General features: G+C 48.6%; 6 protein-coding genes and 2 non-coding genes across 10 annotated transcripts; 4 read left to right on the top strand and 4 right to left on the bottom strand.

The window, feature by feature from the left end:
- Nucleotides 1-1,686: 1,686 nt before the first annotated feature.
- LOC117846724 (small nucleolar RNA Z247) lies at nucleotides 1,687-1,828 on the bottom strand. Its single transcript, XR_004638454.1, has one exon. It is a non-coding gene; the product is annotated as a small nucleolar RNA Z247 (small nucleolar RNA).
- A 3,617-nt stretch (nucleotides 1,829-5,445) lies between these two features.
- TRNAT-CGU (transfer RNA threonine (anticodon CGU)) lies at nucleotides 5,446-5,517 on the top strand. Its single transcript has one exon. It is a non-coding gene; the product is annotated as a tRNA-Thr (tRNA).
- Nucleotides 5,518-7,006: 1,489 nt separating this feature from the next.
- Nucleotides 7,007-10,107, bottom strand: LOC117842767 (uncharacterized). Its single transcript, XM_034723277.2, has 3 exons — nucleotides 9,874-10,107; nucleotides 9,581-9,671; nucleotides 7,007-7,430 (listed from the first exon to the last, which is right to left on the bottom strand). Exons 1-3 carry the CDS (start codon nucleotides 9,941-9,943, stop codon nucleotides 7,286-7,288), a joined length of 306 nt encoding a protein of 101 aa, XP_034579168.1. The 5' UTR covers nucleotides 9,944-10,107; the 3' UTR covers nucleotides 7,007-7,285.
- Nucleotides 10,108-11,857: 1,750 nt separating this feature from the next.
- LOC117842765 (uncharacterized) lies at nucleotides 11,858-12,847 on the top strand. The gene has a single exon (XM_034723275.2). It carries the CDS (start codon nucleotides 12,281-12,283, stop codon nucleotides 12,671-12,673), a length of 393 nt encoding a protein of 130 aa, XP_034579166.1. The 5' UTR covers nucleotides 11,858-12,280; the 3' UTR covers nucleotides 12,674-12,847.
- A 720-nt stretch (nucleotides 12,848-13,567) lies between these two features.
- On the bottom strand, nucleotides 13,568-15,873 carry LOC117842763 (F-box/kelch-repeat protein SKIP6). 3 transcript variants are annotated; one of them, XM_034723272.2, is made up of 2 exons: nucleotides 14,626-15,873; nucleotides 13,568-14,514 (listed from the first exon to the last, which is right to left on the bottom strand). In XM_034723272.2, exon 1 carries the CDS (start codon nucleotides 15,779-15,781, stop codon nucleotides 14,651-14,653), a length of 1,131 nt encoding a protein of 376 aa, XP_034579163.1. In that variant the 5' UTR covers nucleotides 15,782-15,873; the 3' UTR covers nucleotides 13,568-14,514; nucleotides 14,626-14,650. The 3 variants fall into 3 exon arrangements, with proteins under 3 accessions (XP_034579163.1, XP_034579164.1, XP_034579162.1); XM_034723273.2 differs by having other exon boundaries at nucleotides 13,568-14,052; XM_034723271.2 differs by having other exon boundaries at nucleotides 13,568-14,098; nucleotides 14,626-15,871.
- A 1,765-nt stretch (nucleotides 15,874-17,638) lies between these two features.
- Nucleotides 17,639-18,180, top strand: LOC117842766 (uncharacterized). The gene has a single exon (XM_034723276.2). The coding sequence runs from the start codon at nucleotides 17,701-17,703 to the stop codon at nucleotides 18,040-18,042; it is 342 nt and encodes a 113-aa protein (XP_034579167.1). The 5' UTR covers nucleotides 17,639-17,700; the 3' UTR covers nucleotides 18,043-18,180.
- Nucleotides 18,181-19,153: 973 nt separating this feature from the next.
- LOC117842764 (uncharacterized) lies at nucleotides 19,154-20,454 on the bottom strand. The gene is made up of 4 exons (XM_034723274.2): nucleotides 19,918-20,454; nucleotides 19,703-19,797; nucleotides 19,504-19,622; nucleotides 19,154-19,415 (listed from the first exon to the last, which is right to left on the bottom strand). The coding sequence occupies exons 1-4, from the start codon at nucleotides 20,183-20,185 to the stop codon at nucleotides 19,328-19,330; spliced, it is 570 nt and encodes a 189-aa protein (XP_034579165.1). The 5' UTR covers nucleotides 20,186-20,454; the 3' UTR covers nucleotides 19,154-19,327.
- Nucleotides 20,455-24,276: 3,822 nt separating this feature from the next.
- On the top strand, nucleotides 24,277-25,193 carry LOC140221970 (4-coumarate--CoA ligase-like 9). The gene is made up of 3 exons (XM_072291925.1): nucleotides 24,277-24,370; nucleotides 24,864-24,922; nucleotides 25,068-25,193. Exons 1-3 carry the CDS (start codon nucleotides 24,277-24,279, stop codon nucleotides 25,191-25,193), a joined length of 279 nt encoding a protein of 92 aa, XP_072148026.1.
- The last annotated feature ends 175 nt before the right edge of the window (nucleotides 25,194-25,368 follow it).

Raw genomic sequence — 25,368 nt, 5'->3', positions numbered from 1 at the left:
GGATTAGTAACATTAGCTACAAAACTTACATCCCCATAGCTAAACAAATGTGAAGGAAGGAGGTTAATTTCTTGGCGAATTTGGGCACCTGCATTGGGATGGAGGTGTGCAAAGGAAAAAATGCCTTCATCAAAGATAACATCTCTAGAGATATATATGCGACCAGTGAAACCTTTATGCATGGCACTATAACCAAGGAAGTCGTAGCGAAGAGAGCGGAAAGCAAGCTTGCGAGAATTATATGGTCGCAAATTTGGCCAACAAGCACAACCAAAGACTCGAAGGGAGGAATAATCTGGAGTTTCTTGTATGAGGCGCACAACTTGGACATCATAATTTATGACTTTACTGGGAAGGAGATTAATGAGGTAAGTGGTTGTAAGAAAGGCATGATCCCAATATTTCAAAGGCACGGATGCATTAGCGAGAAGAGCAAGGCCTACCTCAACTATATGATGATGCTTTCTTTTTGCTGCACCGTTTTGTTGGTGTGCATGAGGGCAAGATACTCGATGGGTAATCCCTATTCGTTAGAAAAAGGAGTTTAATTTCTCATCCTCTCCTCCCCAATCTGATTGAAGAGATTTAATCTTGTAGCTAAATTTTCTTTCAATGAGCTGCTGAAAGTCTTGAAAGACTTGAAACACATCAGATTTTTTCTTAAGCAAATAGATCCAAGTCTATTTGCTAAAATCATCAATAAAGCTAACGTAGTAGCTATGGCGCCCAATGGATAGAGGCGCCAACCCCCATACATTTGAAAGAACAAGATCAAGTGGAGCTTTAGATGCACTATTTGAAACAGGATATGGAAGTTGATGGCTCTTGGCCATCTGACACGGATTACAAATAGACTCTGAACTGTTTTCAATAGCACATGGAAGCTTATTTGAACTAAAAATTCTCTCTGCTATGGAAAAAGCTGGATGACCAAGTCTACTATGCCACCGAGTGGTAGAGGGCTTATTGACTGAAAAAACTTGTTTTCTGGAACCTTCTTTATGTAGGTGCGACCCTAGAGGATAGAGACCACCTCGGGATCTACCTTGATGGATGACTTTCTTCATTTCCTGATCCTTTATACAAAAAAAATTTGGATGAAATTCTATGAAAGCATCATTGTCTCGGGTTAATTTATGGATGGAAACTAGATTTTTGCTAGCACTATGAACATGAAGAATATTTTTCAGAATAATGCTTTTGCTAGGGGCATGTAAAGTTGTATGACCAATGTTACTAATTCTCATACCTGTTCCATTAGTTGCATGTACTTGATCTCGTCCAGTATACTTGTCATGCATTGTCATATTCTCGAGTGCACTAGTGATATGATCAGACGCTCCACTATCTACATACCAATTTGTGTCATAGCCATAATTGGTTGTAGCTGCCCCTGCCACCTTTTGATGATCCTCATCTTCATCATATCTATACCAACAACGATATGCTTCATGTCCCGCTTTCTTGAAAATTTGACAGACTATTTTGTTGCGTGGACCTTGCTTGGCTGAACTGGAGGTGCTAGATCCATGGCCACCTTGGTACTGTTGGCCACCACCTTAGCCACAGTCACCACCACGTCCACGTCCACGACCACCATGGCCACGTCCACCAAAGCCACGTCCTCTACCAATCATGTTAGCTAATGACTAAAACTGATTCCTTCTTGATACATCTCCATATGTTGATCATAAGTAAGTAGCTGGGAATACAACTCACTTAAGGAGAGAAAGCCAACACGACCAAGCATCGAAGATACAAAAGGATTATAGTCAAAATTAAGGCCGTTTAGAATGAAGTGAACCATCTCATCGTCGTATATAATTTTCCCAACAGTGGCTAATTCATCTTTGAAAGAACACATCTTGGTGAAATAAGCTGAAGTGGACATGTTACCCTTCTTTGTTGTGGAGAGTAAGACGCGTAGATTTTCTATCCGCGCCTTGGAGTGCGCCAAAAACATTCTTTCCAGCACCTCCCAAGCTTCTGCTGCCGTAATTGCTGTTGCTACTGGCGCCAAAGCATTCTTGGTGAGAAAATTTAGCAGGTAGCTCAACACTTGCTGATCTCTCGCAATCCTGGAGTCGTACTCAACATTGTGGATGATCTCCTTCTTGCCGTCTTCCTTGACCATCTCCAAGGTCTTGGGCGGCACCGGCGTAGATCCATCTAGAATCCCCATGAGTTGAGCTCCTCATATAGCAGGAAGGATTTGAGCCTTCCATAGAAGATAATTATCTCAGGTTAATTTCTCCGAGACTACTCTTAGCACCGGCATGGCAGAAGTTGATGTCGACGCCATGAAAGCAAGTTGCTGGCGCAGGAATTTCTGTTTCTGTCGCAGAAAATTATCCTGGCTGACGTGCAGAAAATTGAGCTGGCGCAGGAGCTTCCGGTGACGCACATAAATTTATGTTTCTCGCGTAGGAGGTTGGGGTGTTGGGATGTTTAGGAAGAGGATGCTTTGATTACCATGAAAGAAAAGGAGGAAATGTGGTTGCCTATCTTAGCTCACCACGGTTACGTGTTTATAAAGGGGTGAAATTCACAAAAAAAATATACAGGAGTACGTTTGTGATCACTTAGGACTCGTTTGCTTCATATGTTTGAATTACAACAGGACATCAACTATCTCTAAGCAAACCGTTGGCCTAAGATTGCCGGCCCTAAGATCACAACCGCACGGTTCAGGACTCCATCGAGTCCAAAACGTATACAACCATATCTGTTAACACCGGCCAGTGCCACTGGTCCCCCCACGGCGTTTCCTGTGATTTCCTCGACGACGCAGGCCATGCACGCCGTGAGAATCAGGCCCTCGTCGCTTACAGCCTCGATGTCCAGCCATATATCGCAAAACGTCGCCTCCACGTCGAGCGTGTAAGGGATGAGGGTCCTGATGTTCACGGCGTGCATGGCTTGCGCGATAGAGGGAATCTGCTTCAGGATACCACTGCATCTTGTTGTACTGGCATGTAAACCTAGCGGCAAGCTACATATTAGACCCCTTCGTTTTTTTTCCTTTTCCCCCACAGCGTGCAACATGCATCAAGGAACCAAAGCAAACGGCGACCGACTCCTCGTGGGGAATCAACAGATCACTGGTGAATGGTGATCGTTTCTTCATTTCTTGTGCAGTTCAAGAGGACTCAGGAGTCAGGCGAAATTTCACCGGCATGGCGTTCTAGGTGTACAGCGATGTCAACTCTTCTTCAGTTTGCGTTGCATGAATGCCTATTTGAGAATTGCTTACTAGCGAATACGACTATAACAATTGCGTGAGTTGTAGACAGTCACATGTGTAAGCCAGTGCATAACTGAACTGAACATACATTTTCTCGTACAAAACTGAACCGTACTTTTGAGAAATGAACTGGCAAGCCAAGGGACAAAATGTACAGCATTGTGGAACAGACCTCATGAACAATTGGCATACCATTTTGTCTGCACTTTTTTTTTCCAGTAGTCAAGCTAAATGGAAACAAAGCCTTCATGTCAGTCAATCGCAATGCCATACGCAGCTTCTCATGAGAGTGAACCATTGCGCCACAAGTCCATGCATCCTAGTATAGCAGAGCAGTATCTGAATATGAATGCTTAATCAGGACCTAACGAGGATGCAGGCAGCCAGCAGAAAACAAAGTCGAGATAGCTGCTCCTGTTGGCAATCTGCAACAGATTAAATGATGGATTGCTTTTGCATAATCAGATACGCAGCACCACGCAGCATGCCCATCTGATTAAGCATCACACTCAAGTTGCAGGAATCGGGCAAATGGGAATCGTGAGTCGTCCAATCTAACAAGCACGCGCGCACCTTGGATGAGCTTCAGCCTTCGGCTCCTCGCGGAGGCGGAGGATCTCGCGCTTTCCGGGTAGAGATGCGGCCATGGGAAGGGCTGACCTTGCGCTACAGGTGGAGGCGCGCGGCGGCGATGACGAGCCCGCGACGGCGGGGGCTGTACCAGGGAGGCGGTTTTAGTGGACGAGAAGGGCCATGGAGAGGGCGGCGTTCAGCTACCTATTCCGCGGCGAGGAGTCGGCTGTCTCCATCGAAGCCGCCGGCATTGGCGGCTGGAACGGGCCGCCATGGCGATCGGGGCGGAAGGGGGCCGGGACGGCGAAATCGGGGATAAATATTTTACGTATGCACCCCTGGATATTTTTATAAAACCCTCTGAAATGGATCGCGATCCAATAGTTTACAAATATACCCCTAAAATGGATCGCGATTAATTTTACATATACCCCCCTAAATCGGATACATCGTCTGCGTCCGGTGGCCGGTAATGTCGACGGCGGAGAAAAGCTCGACGCAGGCGGAAGGGGACCGAGTTCGTAGCTTCCGTCGGTGGCCGGACGAGGCTGAGTTGGCCAACCACTTCCGCGAACTCGAGGAAGAGGACGGGTAGGAGGAAGAAAGGGAGCGTTGCGGTGGATGGGAGAGGGCCGCGAGAAGTGTTCCGCGTCGAGTCGTCGACGAGCTTGTCAGAGACCAGATCGGAGTGCGATTGATCCGATCGGAGCTCGAGATCGTGGGGTCGTCGTGGCTCTATAGAGGAAGCAGGATCCAAACATCAGTATTCGGTACAAACATCTGCACCATATAATGTGAAACCTGAAGCTGCAGTCAGTGGCGGAGCTTGAGGGGAGAGTTAAGGGGGGCCGGCAACACTAATTTTACATTCAAGATCACTAAACAGTAGCTTAGTCAATGGAGTTTTTAGTTTGGCAGGGGGGCCATGGCCCACCCTGGCCACGACTAAGCGCCGCCATTGGCTGCAGCGACGACCCATTGCATCGAAACATCAGGCCTTCGGCTCAACAGGCCTCAACTGACGACGTGTCCTCTGGCTTCATCAGGCTTGCATCGGTTGTATGCTCCCATTCCCATTTCCAACCAGAAGAACACAGGGGACAGCTGCAATCCGCCACTCCACAAGAGCAGAGAAGGTGCAGGGCAATGCCGGGAACCTGATAGGGGGCTCCAATGCTGTTAGCAAATAGCAATGCGCAGTACTCATATCTCCGGGTTCTCTGGCTGACCAATCTTCAATCTTCATGCACAACTGACAGAGTAGTTGATGCCCCAATCAACGTAAAGAAAAAGAAGATTGTTGATTCGTCACAGCAGCCAAGGGCACAAAACATACACCTCATGAACATTTAGCATGCCATTCTGTCTGCACTTTTCTTTTCAGTTGTCAAACTAAATGGAAATATAGCCTTCATGCCACTCAACCACAATGCCATACGAAACTTCTCATGAAAAGTGCACCATTGCCACCACCATGCATCCTCATATAGCAGAGCAGTATCGGAATACGAATGCTTGTTCAGGACCTTACAAAGATGCAGGACAGCAGGAAACTAAAAGAAAACAAAGTCTGGATAACTGCTCTGCTCCTGTTACTAATATGTAAACTGCAGCATGTCTGGCCGACTGCTTCCGTAGCATAGTGGTAGTGCGTTCGCTTCGTAAGCGAAAGGTCGCGAGTTCGATCCTCGCCGGGAGCTCATATAATTTTTTTATTTCAAAAAATGCAGCATGTCAGACGAGAGGAAGTGCTTTGCCTATTGCTTGAGTGCTGAACGTTGGGTCAGATCATGGTACCCCGGATCAGTGCACAGTTCAGACCTGGCCACGGCAGCCAGGGTGAGATCCAGATCATGCACAGATGCAGCATCCAGGCATGCCAATGTTAACCACGGCAATTTAATTTCTTTCACATCCACATGAACTGCCATGGATGCAGGCCTGTCAGTGTTAATCACTGCAAAGAGGAGCAGATGAGAGAGGAGGAACAAACAATTGAGCGGAGTAGAGATGTCTGATCTCGCGCTACTAGTGAAGGCGGTGGCGGATGGTGAGCCCGCGACGGCGGGGGCTGTATGAGCTACATCGAGCCTGTCCGCGGCGAATACTCGGTTGACGGCTGTCTCCATCAAAGCCGCCGGCGTTGGAGGCTGGAAGCGGCCGTCATGGTGATCGCGGTGGATGGGAGAAGCGACCGCGAGGTCGGGGATAAATATTTTACATATGCACCTCTAGGTATTTTTATAAACCCCCTAAAATGGATCACGGATAATAATCACGATCCATTACTTTATAAATACCCCTTTAAATTGGATCACGATTTTTTCGGAAGTTAGAGGGAACACTATCTATTTTTATAAATTTCTTTTATTACAAACTATTTAATTTGTTTTCACGGGAAGTCGAATCTAAACCTGTTGGATCCTGTACTCTACCACTAGGTGTCAGAGATCCTTTCACAATTAATCGCGATCCGATTTTTTTTCAAAACGCCCCCTAATTCCGGGAATGGCCGGTAATGTCGACGACGGAGAAGAGCTCGACGCCAGCGGAGGGAGACGGAGCTCCGAGCAGGCATATCGCAGCTTCCTACGGTGGCCGGACGACGCGGAGTTCGCCAACCACCTCCGCGAACTTGAGGAAGAGGAGGAAAGGGAGCGGCTGCATTGCGGTGAGCACGCCGCTATTCGTCGCCTCTGACGGACGGCGGCGGTGGCGCCGTCGGAGACCGGGATTAGCGTCCACGGGCACGGCGGCTGATAAGACCCAGACGCGGATGATGAATCGAAGCATCAGTAGTACAAACAGCAGCACCATTGTGAAACCTGAAACTGCACTGCTTGGTCGACGATCCAAGCCTGCAGCACCTGTGCCAGCAAAACCAAATTCGATTCAAACCGACGCAGCTTATTATGTTTTGCCACTGTTTCGGTGTTTCCATTAATTTCATTCTTCTTCTTCTTCTTTTTGCAGGTTCTTCAGTCATTAGCCAGTGGAGATTGGATTGTAACTCAAGAGATGACTCAGAAGTCAGAACCCGCTGCAATTGTTGGTAGTCAGGCCATTTTAGGCATGTTCAACTGACAATTAAAATGCTTCTACTACCTTCAGTTGACCAAAGTTCACATCGGTCGATCAAAATAATAGGCTCGAGACAATCGATCAGGGTCATTAAAAACACAGTCGACAAGAGTTTGCCGCAAAATTACCAGCAGCAGATGAAAGCCATTCCATTCAAGACATTCAGGGAACATCTGCTATCAGCAATTCAGCATATCACATCATCTGAAATGCTGATTCAGTAGCTTACACAGAAAAAGTGGCAGCCCATCAGCAGGCAAAGTTTTCAGAAGTTCCCACAGAATGTCACAGGCAAATTATTTGATCGGAGTATAACATATAGCATCCGACCCGTTCCATGTCTCACTGCTGCTAATTCGTCACCCATGCCTAACCCAACCGTGCTGCCTACTTGTTTTGTGAGCTGCCATCAGATGATATGAACTGCTTCGCATATTGGTGAACCTTTGATCCTGATCCTTGCTGATGATCATAGTACTCCACCAGTGCGGACCCAGCCAAGGCAGCCAGTGTCAGAGCCTGAGCATGTAGCCTGCCAAAGTTAAAACATTCAAAGAATTAAGATTCAGCTTGGATTCGTTACATTCAATAGCCTAGAAATTCATATCTTTTTTGATAAATGCATGCAGCACGATTTCAGAAGAATAAATTCAAGCACAAGGTTTGGAGCTCTGATTTGAGGTTTCTAAGTCTGTTGCTAGCTTGTACATCTCAAAATATATTACGCACAAATGCGACTTAAAGAGTAGGTGTAAGGTAAATATCATTAGCGCCACATAACAAATGCAGATGTCAACGTTATTTAAGAGGAATCTGAAATAGCCTATGGTACAAGCAGTAAAGCAAATAGAAACTACCACTGCGGCCAGGGATATGTATTTGAACATAGAACAGAGCACAGAAAAACATATTGAATTATTGATGCACGGACATGAGTTGATGACACTAAAATGCCAAGATGGTATAGATATAGTATGTCCAAAAGAATTTAAAATTAGCATCTATTGCAGTTAATTTAAGTGCAGTTAAGCTAGTTTATTTAAATGGAGTTGAAACAGCATGTACATCATAAGAGCAGTAAAACAATGACCACCAGGAAATTGGATGACAGAACACAACAAAACACCTTGACGCACAGGGGACATGAGTTGATGCTGCTAACATGACAAGTTGGTATATTAATGCAGAGAATATAATCACAGATCCACATGCAAGAGCTAGTGGATGAAAAATTTATCCAAAAATGATATCAATCAAGATTCACCGTTGCAGAATCTCTTAAATAGTTAAGCAATTTGTCGTGTTGTGAATTTGCAGTGCTACATATACATGGCATTATGCATAAAACTTCCTAAAAATAGCCAGTGGAAAGGTTATCGGTGAATATGTGTACAAGACCCAACGAACCTTCTTGTGTATGCCGGACCTGTGTCCAATATCCATTGAATAAAAAATCAATTACAAACCATGACGATGATACCAGTTAATCCTCTATGATGGAAGTGAGTAAAGCTTTCTGTGCAACAGAATTTGCTATCATTAAGTGCTGATCCCTCGGAAATTATAATTTCCAGACGCACAGGTTGACTCGGCTAAATTTATTTTAACATGCGTTCTTACCAATCTATTCAGCACATAGGAAGACTATTTTTTTTGAAAGATTCCATTGTCTCTATACTCTGAAGTAATAATGGATAACTTGCACATAGGCAGCAACACAACCAGGAAAATTATTGACACCTTCTGGCCTTCTGAACTAGCTCCTTTGTTATACCCTCAAATGCATATCAGATAAGCAGAAGTGAGTCTCTTTCCCCCTTTAACTTAAGCCCAATCTCACACCAGTGTTTTTGGAAGTAGAATTAATTAAATGCTGAACTATCAACTTAATGGATGTGCAATATGCTGCTTATGAAGTTTGCATCCATAGCAACTTAATGCAGGCCAGATGCTTGGCCTAATGTAATGTGCCTTAAACACCCAACTCACTTCACTGGGAACAAAAACTCGACCACTGGGGATACTCCTAGAGTTCAACACTTTAAACGGTCCACCGCGAGAAACTTGGCATTCACTTCATGGGATGGTTGGTATGAGTATCGAGTACAAATTTGAAGGGGTTAAATACACTATATCTGTACAAGGATCCGTTGTTGTACTTGCATTGAACCTAAAGGTTAGTCAGTTTCCTCAGATCCAAACTACTTAAAGTATATCAAGTGGAACAAATAATGAAATAAGAGATAGTAGCGCAAGCCAAATTGCATATTCTGTGACATTATTTTGTCCTTCCTGATTAAGGAGTTTTGCTGTTCCAATAGAAATTTTGAACCAATCGATGTTTTTGGAGCTACATTTTACCTGACTAGAACCTAAACAATAAAGGGAATATCCTAGATTCTCTTAATAATAAATAGGACATCCACTAACATTAGAACATGCGAGTCAATTAGTCAATCAATGTTTTTTTTTCTGAAGCTATTTTCATCTGGCTAGAACCTGGACAACTACAAGCCTTGTGACCCAGAAATGTTAAGAGTATATTCCGCGCTTCATGTAAAAAATGCAGCACGATACAGCTACCTCTCGACAAGCATTGTTCATACAACCTTGCCAATTTGTTTCTCTTTTTAGCAGACAAAATGAAGGCAGCAAGCAGCGTAGCTCGTGAGTGCAACGGACCTGGCATGGATGATCTTGACGCTGGTCTTCATACCGGGCCTGGACCAGTTGTAGGCGATGGAGCCAACGATCCCGCTCAGCCACAGCGTCCCTTGGAGCACAAACAAGCCAAGCAATCAGCAAAGCGATTCCATGCCCAGGGAACAGGACGGCGCGGCACGAGAGAGAGAGAGAGAGAGAGAGAGAGAGAGAGAGAGAGAGAGAGAGAGAGAGAAGGGGAACGAAACAGGGGTGAAGAAAGCCCTCGTTTCAGAGGAGCAAGCAGCAGGGGCGAAGAGGATTTGGGAGCGTACCGACGGCCCGGAGCTTGTGGTCGACGACCCACTCCCTGGCCGACTGCAATGCGCTCTTCTCCTCCGCCATCTCGCCGGAAAGCTTCCTCCCGAGCCGCACCGACCCCAATTAATCCAATCTAGCTGCTTCCGAGTGCGACCTCTGCTGGACTGCGACGGTGGAAGGAAGAAGAGGGGAAACGGGGGGATCTTATAATAGCGAGCGAGCCGGCGGCTAGCCCGTGCGGTAGCGCGGGGGGAATGGAATCGGAAGAGGCAGAGCCGTACGTCACGGTAGCCAATAGCCACGGTTCAGCCACGCAGGCGCCCACGGGTGGCTGCCCCGGCGCGGCTAGCGGGGCCTGCTAGCCAGCCAGGTAGGCCCGAGCCGGCGAGACCGCGGACCAACCGGCAGAAATCAGGGGGTGGGGTGCCCGCCGGTGCGATCTGAGGGGGACGATGCTGCCGCGGCGGAGATCGGCGGCACGTGGCTGCTGGCCGCTTTGGCGTCGGCGTGGCGGAACATGCGGCGCATGGGTTGAGGCGGGCGGCTTTGTACGCACCACCACCGGGATTGAGTAACAATTGGAAAAGGGCACGATGAGGGGAGCTAGCTGAGCGGGGCAAGTACGTTGCACGGTGAAATCTGTGGTCAAAACAAAAACTGCGGCGGCGAAGGCGAAGCAGCGAGTCCGCGCTGGCGGTTTTGCCACTCGTGTCATGTCAGTCCACTCGTGTCAAAACAAAGACTCTTTGTCCCTAATGGAACGGTGGAAAAGCTAGGATCGGGTCTCTCGCAGTACCTAGTTTTTCCTGAGGATGTGTCGGCACGGTGCTTTTGACTGTGTTTTGGACAAGTCTCTGTGGGCCTTGCGTCGGATTAGAAACGGGAGCCGTCGTCGCTCTAAAGCCCGATCACATGATATGGCGACAAACTGGGCCTCCTCCTCTTGTCCAACCACCAGAATAACGGGCTCTGGCCCATGAAAAAGCAACGGTAGCAGCCTTCTGTCATTCTGCACCAGCCTAGAATTAGATCGCTACCAATTCTATTCAGCAGCCTTCGTGGCTTCGTCTGGATGATCCATGCATAACCGTCGCCAGTTGATCACCCAATTTTAGGCCCCTGATCCCCGTTCCTTTATAAGCCGTGCGTGCTCCCTCGGTGCTGGACCGTCAGCCATCCATCTTCCGGCCGGCTTTCCCACAGGCGAGAGGAGAGAAGCTCGACGAGATGCCGGCGGCGGCGAGGCGTGTGGTCCTGGAGGTGCTCCGTTCGGCCTCCCGCGACGCCTTCCAGGTGGCTTTCTCCTTCGCGGCCAGGCCGCCCGTGTCCACCATGATCAAGCCCGCCATAACCAAGCCCCTCCACGACAACAAGTGACGCGCTGCTAGCTGCTGGATTCGATCGTTTTAATTTTAACTTGCAGCAGCCACTCACTGACGGGGTTGCAAAACGGCCTGTCGCACGCGGCTTTCACCGACGATCTCGCCCGCTGTGAATGATATACTACTAGTCATGCTGATGTAGGCAATGCAAACTGCCAAGCTCTTGCTGATGTAAGCTTGACCATACGTCACCTATGTAAAATGTTTACTACTACATGTAACCATATCTTAAGGGGCCCATGCCCACGCCTTGTCAGCAGAGCACAATTATCTGCAGCAACGGAGCTTTCAGCATTGCAGGCCCGGCCAAATATTGACGCGCTCGACATACTACCGCAAGTTGATGGAGGTTGGGTGGGAAATTTTGGTCAGTGACGATCGGACAGACCAGCGAACTCGTACACCTGCTGCTGAGAAACTTGTGCGCCGGTCAAGGTGGTTCGAGCGTGCCCCCGCGGGGTGCTCACGATACTCTCGCCGCTGGGTTCGCCCACCCGCGGGCACCACCAAGCGCGTGGCCCGCCGTTTCCGGGAACGAACGCTCCCCGCGCCGAACAGGGGCACACGGCAACCGCGGCTCGAGTCCGGCCAACAGGCAGATGCGATGCCGTTGGCGCTGCTAGCCTGCTCCCTGCCAGTGCCCGGAACGGCCGGCCACACGGCGGTGACGGCAGCGAGCACGAGTCCGCGCGCGCTCCCCCATCTGGTCATGGTCAAGCAGAGAGGTGTGTGAGATGAGATGAGGCGTGCACACCTCATGGCGTCCCCACCACGTCATTGCCTCCCCGTGCGACGCCGAAAAAGTCCAAGCCCGCCCGCGCAGCCCTCATGTGACCGTGACCCGCCCCCCACATGCCTCCTCCTTCTCTTCTTCTTCTTCTTCTCCGTAGCCGATCGAGTCGTCCTCGACACACTCATTCCAACTCCCACCATCACCCTCCACTCCACTCCACTCCACCCGCCCCAACACACATCTCCCTCTCGTCTCGGTCTCGCATAACAGAAGCCGGAGACGGAGAGGACGAGCGAGCGAGCAACGATGATGAGGGGCGGCGGCGACGAGTACCAGCAGTACTACGGCCCGCGCGGGGCGCCACACGGGCTGCTGATGGCGGTGGTGCTGGGCCTGGTGGTGGCGGGCCCGCTCTTCATGGGCGACGGCGGGGAGGCCATCACGGCCGCCGTGGCGGAGCTCCTCGGCCCCACGGGGCTCCTCCTGCTCCCCGTCGGCCTCATCCTCGTCATCCGCATCCTGTCGTCCGAGCGCGGCGCCGCCGCGCTCGCCGACGTCCTCTCCTTCGGCGGCTCGCCGGACTCCGTCCACCGCGTCGGGGGGTCGCCCGTCGGCGTCGCGCTCGCGCTCACGCTCATCGTGGTCCTGCTCTACTACAGGACCTCGCTCTTCGGCGGCGACGGTGGCGACGACGAGTAGCGGGTAGCGCAGGTCGATCGTCATGCCTGTGATTACGAGAGTACTCCAAGTAATAAATATGTTAATTCTATAAAAAGTGGTGCTTTGTTGCGATCTGTAATGATGATCCTGGATCGCTCAGCCGCGCTGTTCTGATTCGGAAATGCGAAGCTTCTCCGCTGTACCACTTGAGTAGTTGGCCGTGTTTTCTTCTTAGTATTTTTTTTAACTGCTACGCAGAGCACATCACATGCGAGAGATGTGAGCGATTGTGCGCCAAGCTGAGCTGCTCTGCTCTGTTCTGTCTTCGGAGCACACAAGAGAAGAAGAAAGCACAGCATGGGTTTTTGCAGTAGCGGCCGATGTGCAGAGAATCAGTGGCCCATGAGAACACAGTTCCACTGTACAATGACAGTCCCAACTGAAAGAAGGGGACAAAAGCAGCCATCCTGAGTAAACTCGGTGACTCTACAGTAGCCTATCCACCCTTTTGGAACTAATAAAATTCGAAACCCATGGAGCGCGATTCACGATTCATCTCAAGTTTACGTTTCCTTAGTTTATGTGCATTTAAAAAACAGAAGCAGAACAAGGAACCATTGGAGTGCGATGTGCATTGATCTAGCTAACAGAAGTGCAGGATCGGGAAGGACTCCGACCTCCGAGTTATCATGAACAGCTGCCACCTGCATCATACCACACCCAGCAAGGTTCAGGCAACTGTCTACTCCCTGGAAGCGATAAATTATTATCATCTACATCTTCAGAATGATCAGGACTCCAGGGGTTGCTAAGATAAAGTAAATGCCTACAGGAATAGGTTTCTGTCATTCGGTGATAATTTCAAAATTCTATCATTTGCTGTGCAAGGATGAATCATGAGAATAGATTAATTTGACACAGCTAGTGCTGACATTGGGTTACAAAATATGCAGGCCTCAGAGCACAATCTTTCTGTGCCAATAAATGAGTTTAACTGGGAACAAGATCCATACTAACAGAGTAGCTGCTATACAACTGTTGAATTATTCTCATAATCAGCATACAACCATGCCACGAGTGTACCAGCATAATCAACACCACCTGGATTAACTGAAGACCTATCTAATCCAACAAACTGAAACCCTTACTATGTTGCAATGGTCCAATAATATAAACCCATGAGCACAAAACAGCTTAAATCTAAATACCATATGAGCATTGCAGTAAACCCGTTCGCATAAAGAGATCACACTTATAATTGTGTTCCTGGCGAAGCAGTAGCTCTTGAAGTAGCACTACCCAGCATGTCTGAAAAGCCAATAGAAGTATGTACCATATCGCTTGAATCACTGGTGGTGGTGGAACCTGATGCAGTAATGTGGATTTGGGCACTACTTCCTGATGCTGGGGATGGAGTCCTGGAGGGTCAGTCGAGATAACAGCGACTGAGTGGCAACTTTTTGGCTGGCTCAGAAATGCATGAAGGACATGTCAGTGAAAAAGAACTAGCTAACTTCTAGCATGCAGGCTGCAGTGCAGCTAACTGAAGAAATCAGAACTTTAGAAGTACCGATCTATTGGAATTTTGCCGAAGACTGCAAATTCAGTGCAAGGGAAGATAAATAGGTTCATCTATGGCTCTGTGATCCAGTCATCCGAGAAATCAAACAGAAATATACTTTGTTTCTGCCTTTCTTGCTCAAGGATGCTGGATAAATGATGCCAGTATAGTTGCAAACATTAACATCATCAGTCCACTATATAAATTTAATACAGCAACTTATCCCTTAGCAATCTACTGACCTCTAGTCTGATCCTTGTAAAGAAGGAACAATTCACATCATACCACTAGTAGAAACATTAATCACAGATGACACCACCTACGATTGCCAGTTACTCAATTCAATGAATTAAGCAAGCACAGAACTCATACAAAGGAGCTTACAACAAGAAGAAAGACCATTTTAAATTTCTCAAAGCGTGCATATTACCTGCTTTACATCTGCAGCTACCGTATCACAATTCCAACGCAATGCAATGCGTGATCGTTGACCCTTTTGGCACATCCGGGAATAGAACAGTGTCCCTAGAGACCACCTTTCCTCTAAGCCGCCCCTCTTCAGCCCTTGTAACCTCAATGCCGGCCCATTCAATCACCACCATGCTCCTCACTTCCCCCCTACCTTTTCCTTTCCCTTTCCACTTCCCTTCCCAAACCAAGTACAGCAATCCTCCAACATTGGCAAGTGTGGCACCGCACAAAAACTTTGGCAGCTCCCTCTCCAGCCCCTCCACTGCGCTCCACGAATCAGAGTCTGGATCATAGCCCTTAACCTGCCCCAAGTAATCGTAAGAGTACAGGATTCCTTCAACCACCGCAGCTCGGCCCTTCCACCCCATGTCAAGCACCGGTGACACCGGCGCCCACGCCTCCGCAGGTGGCGCCGCAGGATCGTAGGCCAAGCCGCCACGATCCGCCACCGCAAGGACCTTCCCGGCAAGGGACGCGCAGCCGTGCATCCACTTCTCACGGAGGTGGACAGGGCTGGCTAAAGTTTTCCACTTCGCATTAGGGGAGGAGAGGTCGAGAGCCTCGTCCCAGAAGGGGGACGAGGGAACGCACCCGCCGGCGACGAACAGTACACCGGAGTGCACGACGGCCGCGGCGAACTCCCGCGTGGAGGACAGGCGCGGACCGATGGACCAGGATCTGGCTCGGGGGTCCAATATTTGCACCGATGCAGAGGGGACCCCGGCAACGGATCCGCCGACTAGGAAGAGCCGGCTACCGTCGGTGGCGACAGACGAGGAGGACGAGACGGGGACGGGAGGGGAGGGAAGGGGGAGAGGGGGCCACCCGGGATGCTGGAGCAAGAGGAAGAAGAGGAGGGACGCGGAGGAGGGCGGCCGGAGGGAGAGGAGGATGTGGGAATCGGAGAGACGGAGGGCGCGGCGTGCCGCGAGGAGGGGCTCCGGATGGCGGCAAAGGAGGGCGTGGAACGCTCGGGAGACGAGGGCAAGGGATGGGTGCGCGGCGCGGGGCAGGAGCGCTATGCAGTGGACAGCCAAGTCGTCGGGGAGCGCAGGGATGAGGCTGCCGCGGATCAGTTCCGGCGGTTGAGATGGGGAGGTGAGTTCGGTGTACATGGCTCCGCCGTCGGCGGCGACTCGGCGGTAGGGGAGGAAGAAGGCGTGTGGATGTGCGTGCGCCTCACTGCCGGCCGTGTGGGGACGTCGCGTTAGAACGGAGTACATACGACATGGGCCGTTCTTTCTGGCCCAGTATGCAAAGTGAGCTTAATGTGTTTGAGCCCTGTTTCTTAAAGATCTGCCAATTGTTATTTTCAAAAAAAAAGACCTGCCAATTTTGCCTGCAGCTGCATCTCCAAAATCATCATCATCAGAAGAAGAAGATTACAAGCTTGACCCTTAAAAAACATGCTTGATCCCCGTTCTACAAGAGTAACATTTTTGTAATGAAAAAACATGCTCAAGTAACATTCATTAATGAAAGGAAAAGGGACTATTCTCTTTGTCTCATATGAAGTTGTGAACGTACTCGTGGAACCTAGCCAGCTTTATTTTGACAAATACTTCTTTAGGAAGCAAATAGACTTGAAAAATATTTTTAAGGTAATGGGCACTTCGTACGGTTTTTTAATAGCCAAAGAAAAGTGGATCCAACAACTTGTAAAATGTGATCCACTAACTTGTAAAATATTTTAATCTAGTACAGTAGCTTATCAAGTGGGTGCAGATTGGTCCAACAAATTATAAAAGGTTCAGTACAATAACTTAGCATGTGGGTGCAGATTGGTCAAGAACTTGTAAAAATGCTCATATTAGTGCAATAAATTGGTACATTGGTGCATCCCTAGTCCAAATATTGTAACAACATTTTTGCTAATGTCGGGCTAGAGGATATTCACGTCAGAACAAGTTATTCAGCATTACTTGACCATTGATATTCGTGTCGCAAGGGTAATGTATTTGACTAGGACTAGAACCTTCAGTGTTTAGGAAATTAATGTTATATATTTGTATTAGTTATTTTTATACAATAATTTAATTTTAATTAGGAATATTTAATTTTATATTCAATATTGATAAGTTCACCCTCGATGTTTACATTTTGTACAAACAATACCTTTTATAAGTTTAGCATAAATATTTTTTAAAGCCACATGTACTTGTTTAAAAGTAAAACTGAAAATTAGAAATATGCTTCTCTACGGTTGTTGAATACATGAGCATAAGCGCAGAAGAAACCTATGGTCATAGGGTCTCTCTTGTGAACTTTAGTCTTTCCCTAATAGCAATAGTGTAATTCTAAAATTTTATTCAGTTTTAACTAATGAACAAATAAGTTATATACACAGTTGAGAAGTAACAGACAGGTCATGGTCAATAACTTTTACTAATAAAAAATAAGAATTATTGATTGAATAAAAATTTACATGCCCATCTACTTTGCTTATTACGTTCTCGTTGTAACGTTTGGATTGTAGGTGCACCAATTTGCTAAGTTATTCTACCAAATTGAACATTTTATAAGTTGTTGAACTAATCCGGACAAGTTATTGTACTAGATTAAGTATTTTACAAGTTGTTGAACTAATCTGCGCTCATTATCCTTTGTATATAGCTTTTGCACGAGGTATGCGGTCGCATGAAAGAACATTGTGAATTTGTGGCATTGGCTTCGAGTACGAATGAAACCACCAAAATGCACCTTCTCTACGTCTTCCTTTCATATTCACCAAAATTACCTGATCTAATGTAACTGAGGGACCAGAGATGAGCTGAGACCTCAACCATGCATGAAAATCAGAAACAAAATCTAAACCTCATACCCCAGCACACCACAACCACGGAGCCTCCTCTGAAGATAAGCCTTATCCTGCAATGGCGCGACCACAGCAACCCACGTCGGACTCCAGCGCTGACCTGGCACGTCGCGCCGGCTCCTCCCTGTCCACCCAAGCTACTTTAACTTTCTCCGGGCCAACCATGTCCATCCCCACACACGCCATCTCTCCGCGCCACGAATCTCATCGATCCTCGCCATGGCCACCGCGTCCCTGTCCGCCGTCGCGGCGCCGCTGTCCGTCGCCGGGCTCAGGAAGCCGACGTCGTCGTTCCAGCCCCTGCAGCTGAGGGCGAGGCCGGCCGCCAGGATGGCCGTCCGGGCGTCGGCGTCCATGAAGGAGAAGGCGGCGGCCGGGCTGACCGCGGCGGCCATGGCAGCGGCGCTGGTGCTGCCTGACGTCGCGGAGGCCGCGCAGTCCGGGCTGACGCCGTCGCTCAAGAACTTCCTGCTCAGCATCGTGTCCGGTGGTGTCGTGCTCGTGGCCATCGTCGGCGCCGTCGTCGCCGTCTCCAACTTCGACCCCGTCAAGCGGGCCTGATCGGTCATTCGTTCGTTAGGAGGCACGCCTCCCCCTGTATCATGTATCGAGTGGTGTAATCTTGCTATCTTGTTTTGGAGAATGTTCAAACATGTTTATGATACGGAGTTCGAGTTAAATCATCGTTTGCTTTTTGTATATGTGATTGATGCTTTGATACATGCATGGTGTATAGTTCAATTAACACTGATGCTTTTACTTTGAAGTGATTACTGAATGGTAGAAATAAAAAAATCAATATATCTCCAGTCTTATACACCCGATTGTGTTTTAGGGGTAATTTCCACACATGTTAAACGACAAAAGTGTACATTAACTAACTAAATATAAAGTTAAAATCACAATTTATAAAATATACTCCCTCCGTTCCCTGGAATGTAGATCGTTTTAAAGTTCATAGATATTAGTGTGCATCTAAACATACACTATATCTAGAAAAATTGGAACGAAGGTAATTGGAACGGAGGAAGTAACATGTAACAATTTGGAACGGAGGGAGTAATATGTAACTGGAAAACCATCAGAAAACATCATGATACTTGCACGTCTTAGGTGGACATCTCGTGAGAAAATTGCAAGAATTAGTTATGTTGGGGATGACCACATTACAAGATGACTTAATTTTCCTGTTTGTGTTTTTTTTCTTCTTTCTTCCATCATGATATACAGCTTCCATACGCGCCTTTATTCTTTCATTTATACACAAAAGTAGATCGTTATAAAGGGCTAAGATTCCTATTTTAGAAAGTACATTATTTTAGTGTGTAAGTTTGTTTGCTAATTAAGTTTTTCTTAAAAAACACAATTCAAATGGAGACGGGCTGGCACTATGAACGCACTTGCGCGGGCGCAGGCCCATAGCCCTTTGAGTACCTTTGAGAAATTGGGTTGGCAGATATTGAGATTGGCAAATTGAGTTCGTTTATCAAGCATTTTGTGTGCGTTAACCTGCATGAATTTAGAGGAGAAAGCACGTGGCCTCATTCCTAAAATTTAAGACTCAGCATTCGTTTTTTCCTTTTCAAGTTACCAATTATCAATTGGGAGATAGCAGTGTAAACGGACACCAGAAAATAGGAATGCTAAGCATAGAAAAAAGCGCAGAAGCAACTTGTGATGCAAGGCACAAATATTGTTTGAGATAAAAGTTGATATCACGGAACACAGCTTAAGAGGCTGCTATACTGTACATGCTCAGCATTTGGACATTTGGACACAGGTTGGTTCACTAGTTCACTGTCATGGAGCACAACACTATGCACCTGACCAACACGGTAGTACATGCTCAGCATTTGGACTTGGGGCGCTTCACTATCATGACGGTGCAGTGCGTGTGGTGCGCGCAGTAGTCGCTCACGCTCCCCAGGAAAGCCCTGCACATGCCCAGATTTTCAGAAAAGGAAAACCCAAGAACGCAAAACGAAACATAACTGAAACCAGGGACGTGGGCATGCCAAGAACCTCTTGATGGCGCCGTAGCCATGGCTGCCGACGACGAGCAGATCGGCGTGGTGCTTCTCGGCCGCGTTGCAGAGCACGTACCTGGGCTCCCCTTCGACCACCTCGATCAGAGCGTGCACCTGCAGTGAGATTTGGGTAATAAGAAAGGAGCTCATCGCGCCGCAGAACCAAGCCCGTTGCTGCAATCTGATTGAATTACCGAGTTGGCGATGCAGACTTGGCGCGCCCTGCCGACGACGGCCTCGGCCATCTTGCGCAGGTCGGCCTCCACGCACCTCATCGCCTCGCCGGCTCCTGGACGGCAACGGATCATCCCAACTAGTCAGAGCAGCTCCCAGCCTTTTCTTGACAATTCTTTCTCAACAGCTCAATCAAGAAGAGGAACCGAGGAAGGACGGCCGATACGATACATACCTGGTCCGCCGAAGCTGACGACGGAGGACGCCGACGGCTTGGCGTGGACGATGACGAGCTCGGCGCCGCCCGCCACGCCGCCCGCCACGTGGCGCACCGTCCACTCGAGCGCGTAGTAGCTGTGCTCGCTGTCGTCCACACCGACCACCACCACCGTCTTCCTCTGCTGCTGCTGCTGCTTCTGGTGCTCCACCGAACCATCCACTGCCGCCGCCGGCGGTGGCGGCGGCGCAGGATGAGCAGGCTGAGCAGTCTTGGCCTCCGCCATGTACGCGAAAGAACCGAACAGGGCTATCGATCGATCGAGTCGAAACGAGATCGGTTGCACTGGACACTTGTGTTAGTCTATGTGAGAGCCGCGCCAGGTGAGCAGAGCAGGCTACTTATGGTGAGCGATTGGATGAGGGCGTGAGCAGGGCACGGGAAGGGGGCCGCGCCCGGGCGAAACCGCGAAACCGGCGGCGGAGTTGCGGCTAGCGCACCTGGCTTTGGCTGGGCGCGGAGACTGCTGGCGCGGCAAGGGATTGCCACTTACACACCTGACCCGGCCAGGCTCGTGTGCCGCCGCCTCGCCGCGACCCCGGTTTTGAAGTGGTCTTGCCGGTGGTTTTGCTCGGCTCGCCTCTGTGTTTCGGTTTTTTCTGGCTCTCTGCAGCAGGTGGTCTGCCGGATAAGGACGGACGATCAGCGGTGGCAATCGCTACTACCATCCTGCCACGGCCCAGTAGAGAAGTACGTCGATCCATCACTGCTGATGTCGCATTGCAGGCCGAAAGAAAGATCCTTTTGCTAGGCGTATGCGTATCGTGTGTGTGCCATATGATGATTCATCGAAAGGTGCTGTTGAGTGCTGGGCTTGAGCGTTTTCTGACAGGCAAACGTCTCCCGTGAAACCGCAGTTTGTTAGCCGAAATTGACGTGTCGATGGATGATGGTGCACAACTGCACAAGAGTGTACATGGAAAGGAGGCGTGAGTGAGCTTCTCTCTGAATAGCGGCGATGCGAGTCGAGCGGGCCAAAGCAAGTAGATAAAAACAGGCCGCGGCTCGGAGTTCGGCCCATTCTGCATCTCCAGGCTCTCTCTGTTACAGCGACGCACCCTCGCGATCTCGCCATCCTGATTGAGAGAAAGAGAGATGACATCACCAAAAACGTAGACACGGATCACGAGGATGAACTGAACTCCATCTCCCACTGGCTCAACCTCCGAAACATTTCTCTTTAGGCTATCCGCTCTGTTAACTGGACCTGACTGGACCTGAACTGCAAATTTACCGGCTACGGTCCTGCACCGCATACCTCTATCACAACCCCAACCCTTCCGTTTGCTACAGGGCACCTCCAAATCCAGAGGCTTCCGAGACGAATGCTATCCTCTCCACGCTCTCTCTTGCGCCATCCTGGAGAAACTGGAGCTCGGCAATAGCTGCGGGCGAGCCGCCATGGGCGCGAGCTCCGCGGGCCACCGTCGGCCGGGTCTCGGCGGCGTGGCGAGGGCCACGGGGAGCCGCGCCGCTGCCCGTCGGGTGCCCACGCATGGCCCCGCGCCTCCGGGCCGCCGGCCACCACCCGCCGCTCGGCGCGGCCTCTTCCTCCATCCCCTACACGGTGGTGCATGACGATGACCTCCACCTCCATCCCCTCCGTTTTGCAGGTTAGTGGTGGAAGTAGAGGCCAGGACATAGGAGTTCGAAGGCGAGGGTGAGCTTGGCGGTCGGCGGCATAGGTGGCGGGGATTTTCGAGTGGAGGTTGGGAGGTGGGGGAGGCTCGACCGGCGGCTATTTGGCAATGGTGGCTGGAGTAGCGAGGAATCAGCCAGCGGGTGGACTGCTCTGTTTGCTGGAGGAAAAAGAAAGAGAAAGAAGCGTGCGGCGGTTGATTTGGGGATCGGAATAGAAGCGTCTGCACGGCAACGTTTTCAGTTTACCGATCTCTATAATCGGAACTGTCATGTGAGCTACACTCTTGTACAGGTGTATTTAGCCCTTGAGAAAACATTTCTCTTTCTCTGATTTGTTTTCCCATCATCAATTCTGCGGGCTGCCGCCCGATGATCGATCGATGCCGCTTCCCTTTGATCGTCGCCGTCGACAGAAACTTTTCTAAAGCCACAAAGGGAAGGAAGTAGCAGCCAAGTAATCCTGGAGACGACCGTCACGTGCCTCTGCTTTGATTTACAATCACAATTGGATCAGCATTGTGCAGCTGCCGATTCTGCTGCGTTGAGTTTTCGGAGAAAGAGAAGCTGCGGCAGCGGTATCCATGTGACCGGCTGGTCACGAGATGCCTTGGCCCAAGCTGCTTAAAGTCTAAACAGAACAATATGATGCTTAGTTGGATGAGACTAGCTGCAGGTGCAGGATGACAAGATTGCATCATAAAATGCATGTTGCACGTCTGATCAGGCAAGCCTGGAATATGAGCGATATGCACTGTCAGTACTGTGTCACTCAGTCACTGTATAGTGGATGCAACTAGGCCCTTGTTTAGTTCACCCCCAACTCCCAACTTTGGCACTATGCAAAAGAAGATTCCCCATCACATCAAACTTGCGATACATGCATGGAGTACTAAATGTAGACGAAATTAAAAACTAATTGCACAGTTTTGTTGTACTTTGCGAGACGAATCTTTTGAGCCTAATTAGTCAATGTTTGGACAATAATTCATAAATACAAACGAAACGCTATAGTGTGCTACAGTGCTTAACAGTAATTTGGCACCTCCAAACTTTGCCAACTAAACAAGGCCTAGGTGGCACCTTAGGGTGCTTGGATATCACTTGCTAAAGTTTAGCACCTATCACATCGGATGTTTGATACTAATTAGAAGTATTAAATATATACTAATTACAAAACTAATTGCACAGATGGAGTCTAATTCGCAAGACAAATCTATTAAACCTAATTAGTCCATGATTTGATAATGTGGTGCTACAGTAACCATTTGCTAATGATGGATTAATTAGGCTTAATAGATTCGTCTTGCGAATTAGACTCCATCTATGCAATTAGTTTTGTAATTAGCTTATGTTTATATCCGAACATCCGATATGACACCGCTAAAGTTTAGCACCTGGTATCCAAACACCCCTTAATCTTTTTGGGCCTGTTAGCTTTAGCTTATAAGCCGGCTGAAAAGCTGAAACGGCTGATTTGTTGTGAGAGAAAAATACTGTTTGGTGGCTGATAAGCCAGCTGAATAAGCTGAAACGAACATGTCGTTTCTCATGGAGAATGTCAGAATGAAATTACTACCTGCCGGTCTTCGTCCTTGAGGCGTGGCCTGATCAGGGGATGTATGCATCCAGCCAGTGCAGCTAGGACTGGAAGGCAAGATCGACAAGGAGACATTCGAAACCACTGATCGCCAGTGGTGGCGGACAGTCGGACCCCGGGGTGGACAGTATCCCATCTACCGTCCGGAGTGGACGGTAAATGAAATACTGTTCACCCCGGAGCCATCTCGAACGTTGAATCGGGCTTGGGGGGCCGAGATCGGCGCGGATCGCGGCAAGGTAGCGAGGCGCCGAGGCCCTCTCCGTCTTCCCCACGTGACGCGTCCCCTGCGGTTCCCTTCCACGACGGGCTGAGTGCCGGCGGCCATGGTGTGGATGTTGGCAGCGCAATTGAACACGGCTGGCTCCGAGATGTTACAAGGTACATTGTCCACCCAACTTATTACAAGTACAAGTTATTTTATTTTCTTTCACTAGGTAGCTCATGTACCGTAAATCTATTTATGTGTAGGAAAATTCTACTGACTACGCTTTGCGGTCTGGATTCCTTCCTCCGTATCGGGCTGTTAGGTACCACATATCCGAGTTCGAGGGTAGGAAAACCCCTAATAATGCTAAGGAACTGTTCAACCTAAGACACTCATCCCTCCGCACAACAGTTGAGAGGGTATTTGGAGCTCTTAAGGGCAAATTTCGAATGCTAGACAATAAGCCATACCATTCATACCCCTTTTAAGTTAAGGTTGTCATTACTCGTTGTATTCTACATAATTGGATCTTGGGTTTTGGGTAGATGAAGTTGTCCTAGGGGAGGATTTCTCCCCACCACCCTCACAAACACAGTCTGCACCCACTCATGCAGCTATGTCATGGGAAGCTAGGGCCTGGGGTGCTAAGAGGGATGAGTGGGCTTTAGCTATGTGGCAGAACAAGGGTCTTCTAGGGTGTAATTCTTGTGTGCTTTAGTGAAACTGTAAGGAACTATGGTATAGCAGTGATGTGATGCTGGCTGAAACTTGCTGATACTTCAACTGTACTTAATTTAACTTGCTTTCTTCCTGCACCTGCTGGATCGGTGGCTGCCACGGTTAGTCTTCGGCTGTGAAGCTGGCATCGCACATGGAGGCTAAGATCGTCGACCCTGCCACCAGCGAGGCGCTCGGGGCGGGGCAGTGCGGGGAGCTTTGGGTCTGTGGACCAGTCATCATGAAAGGCAAGTAGACTAAGGGGGTGTTTGGATACCAGGTGCTAAACTTTAGCACGTGTCACATCGGATGTTCAGATGCTAATTAGGAGGACTAAACATGAGCTAATTATAAACTAATTGCAGAACCCCTAGACTAATTCGCGAGACGAATCTATTAAGACTAATTAATCCATTATTAGCAAATGGTTACTGTAGCACCACATTGCAAATCATGGACTAATTAGGCTTAATAAATTCATCTCGCAAATTAGACTCCATCTATGCAATTAATTTTACAATTAACTTATATTTTATACTTCTAATTAGTATCAAACATCTAATGTACACCCTGGTTTAGTAGCAAAAGTTGCCAAGTTTGAGTAGAAATTCTTGCTATTTTAGTATTGTTAGTTCACACTGGTTTTGTGCTTGTCTGCTGTTAAGCATAACATTCTTTGCCCTGATGCAAAAGGCAACACTGAAACGTCATGTACTACTATAGCATACTGTTTGCATGTAGCTATGGAAAGCAACTTAACTTTCCAGTGGCCATTCCAGCAAGGGATCATGCCGCCACTGGTATGTTCAAAAAAAAAAAATGCCGCCACTGATCCTTTCTTTATGCATGATATTCTAACAACCTTTTGCTGGAATAACTTGATAATGCCTTAGCACTTCAGGCAGTTGTCTAACTCCGGCCTGATTTTTTTTCCTTTTATGGCAGGTCGCACCGTACAAGGAAGTCCGCCGAGTGGCCTTTGTCTCCGCAATACCGAAATCGCCTGCCGGGAAGATCTTGCGGCGGGAGCTTGTACAGCAGGCCGTGTCCATGGGTGCCTCCAAGCTTTGAGGTTTATGCTGACTTGGAAATCTAGGAGGAAAGTTCTTGTGTAGTATACCAGATTACCAGACCGGGGATTTGTACATGCTGCTACAGTTTCAGGCTGACTCAGATATTCAGAGCTGGACGGTTGTACCTCCGGATGCTCATGCTTCTTTCATGCAACCAAGGGATGATGGAATAG

Source organism: Setaria viridis, chromosome 2, assembly GCF_005286985.2.
Source record: "Setaria viridis chromosome 2, Setaria_viridis_v4.0, whole genome shotgun sequence".
Classification (NCBI taxonomy): Eukaryota; Viridiplantae; Streptophyta; class Magnoliopsida; order Poales; family Poaceae; genus Setaria; species Setaria viridis.
The sequence above is the reverse complement of the archived record's forward strand: the minus strand, read 5'-3'. Positions and strand labels throughout refer to the sequence as shown.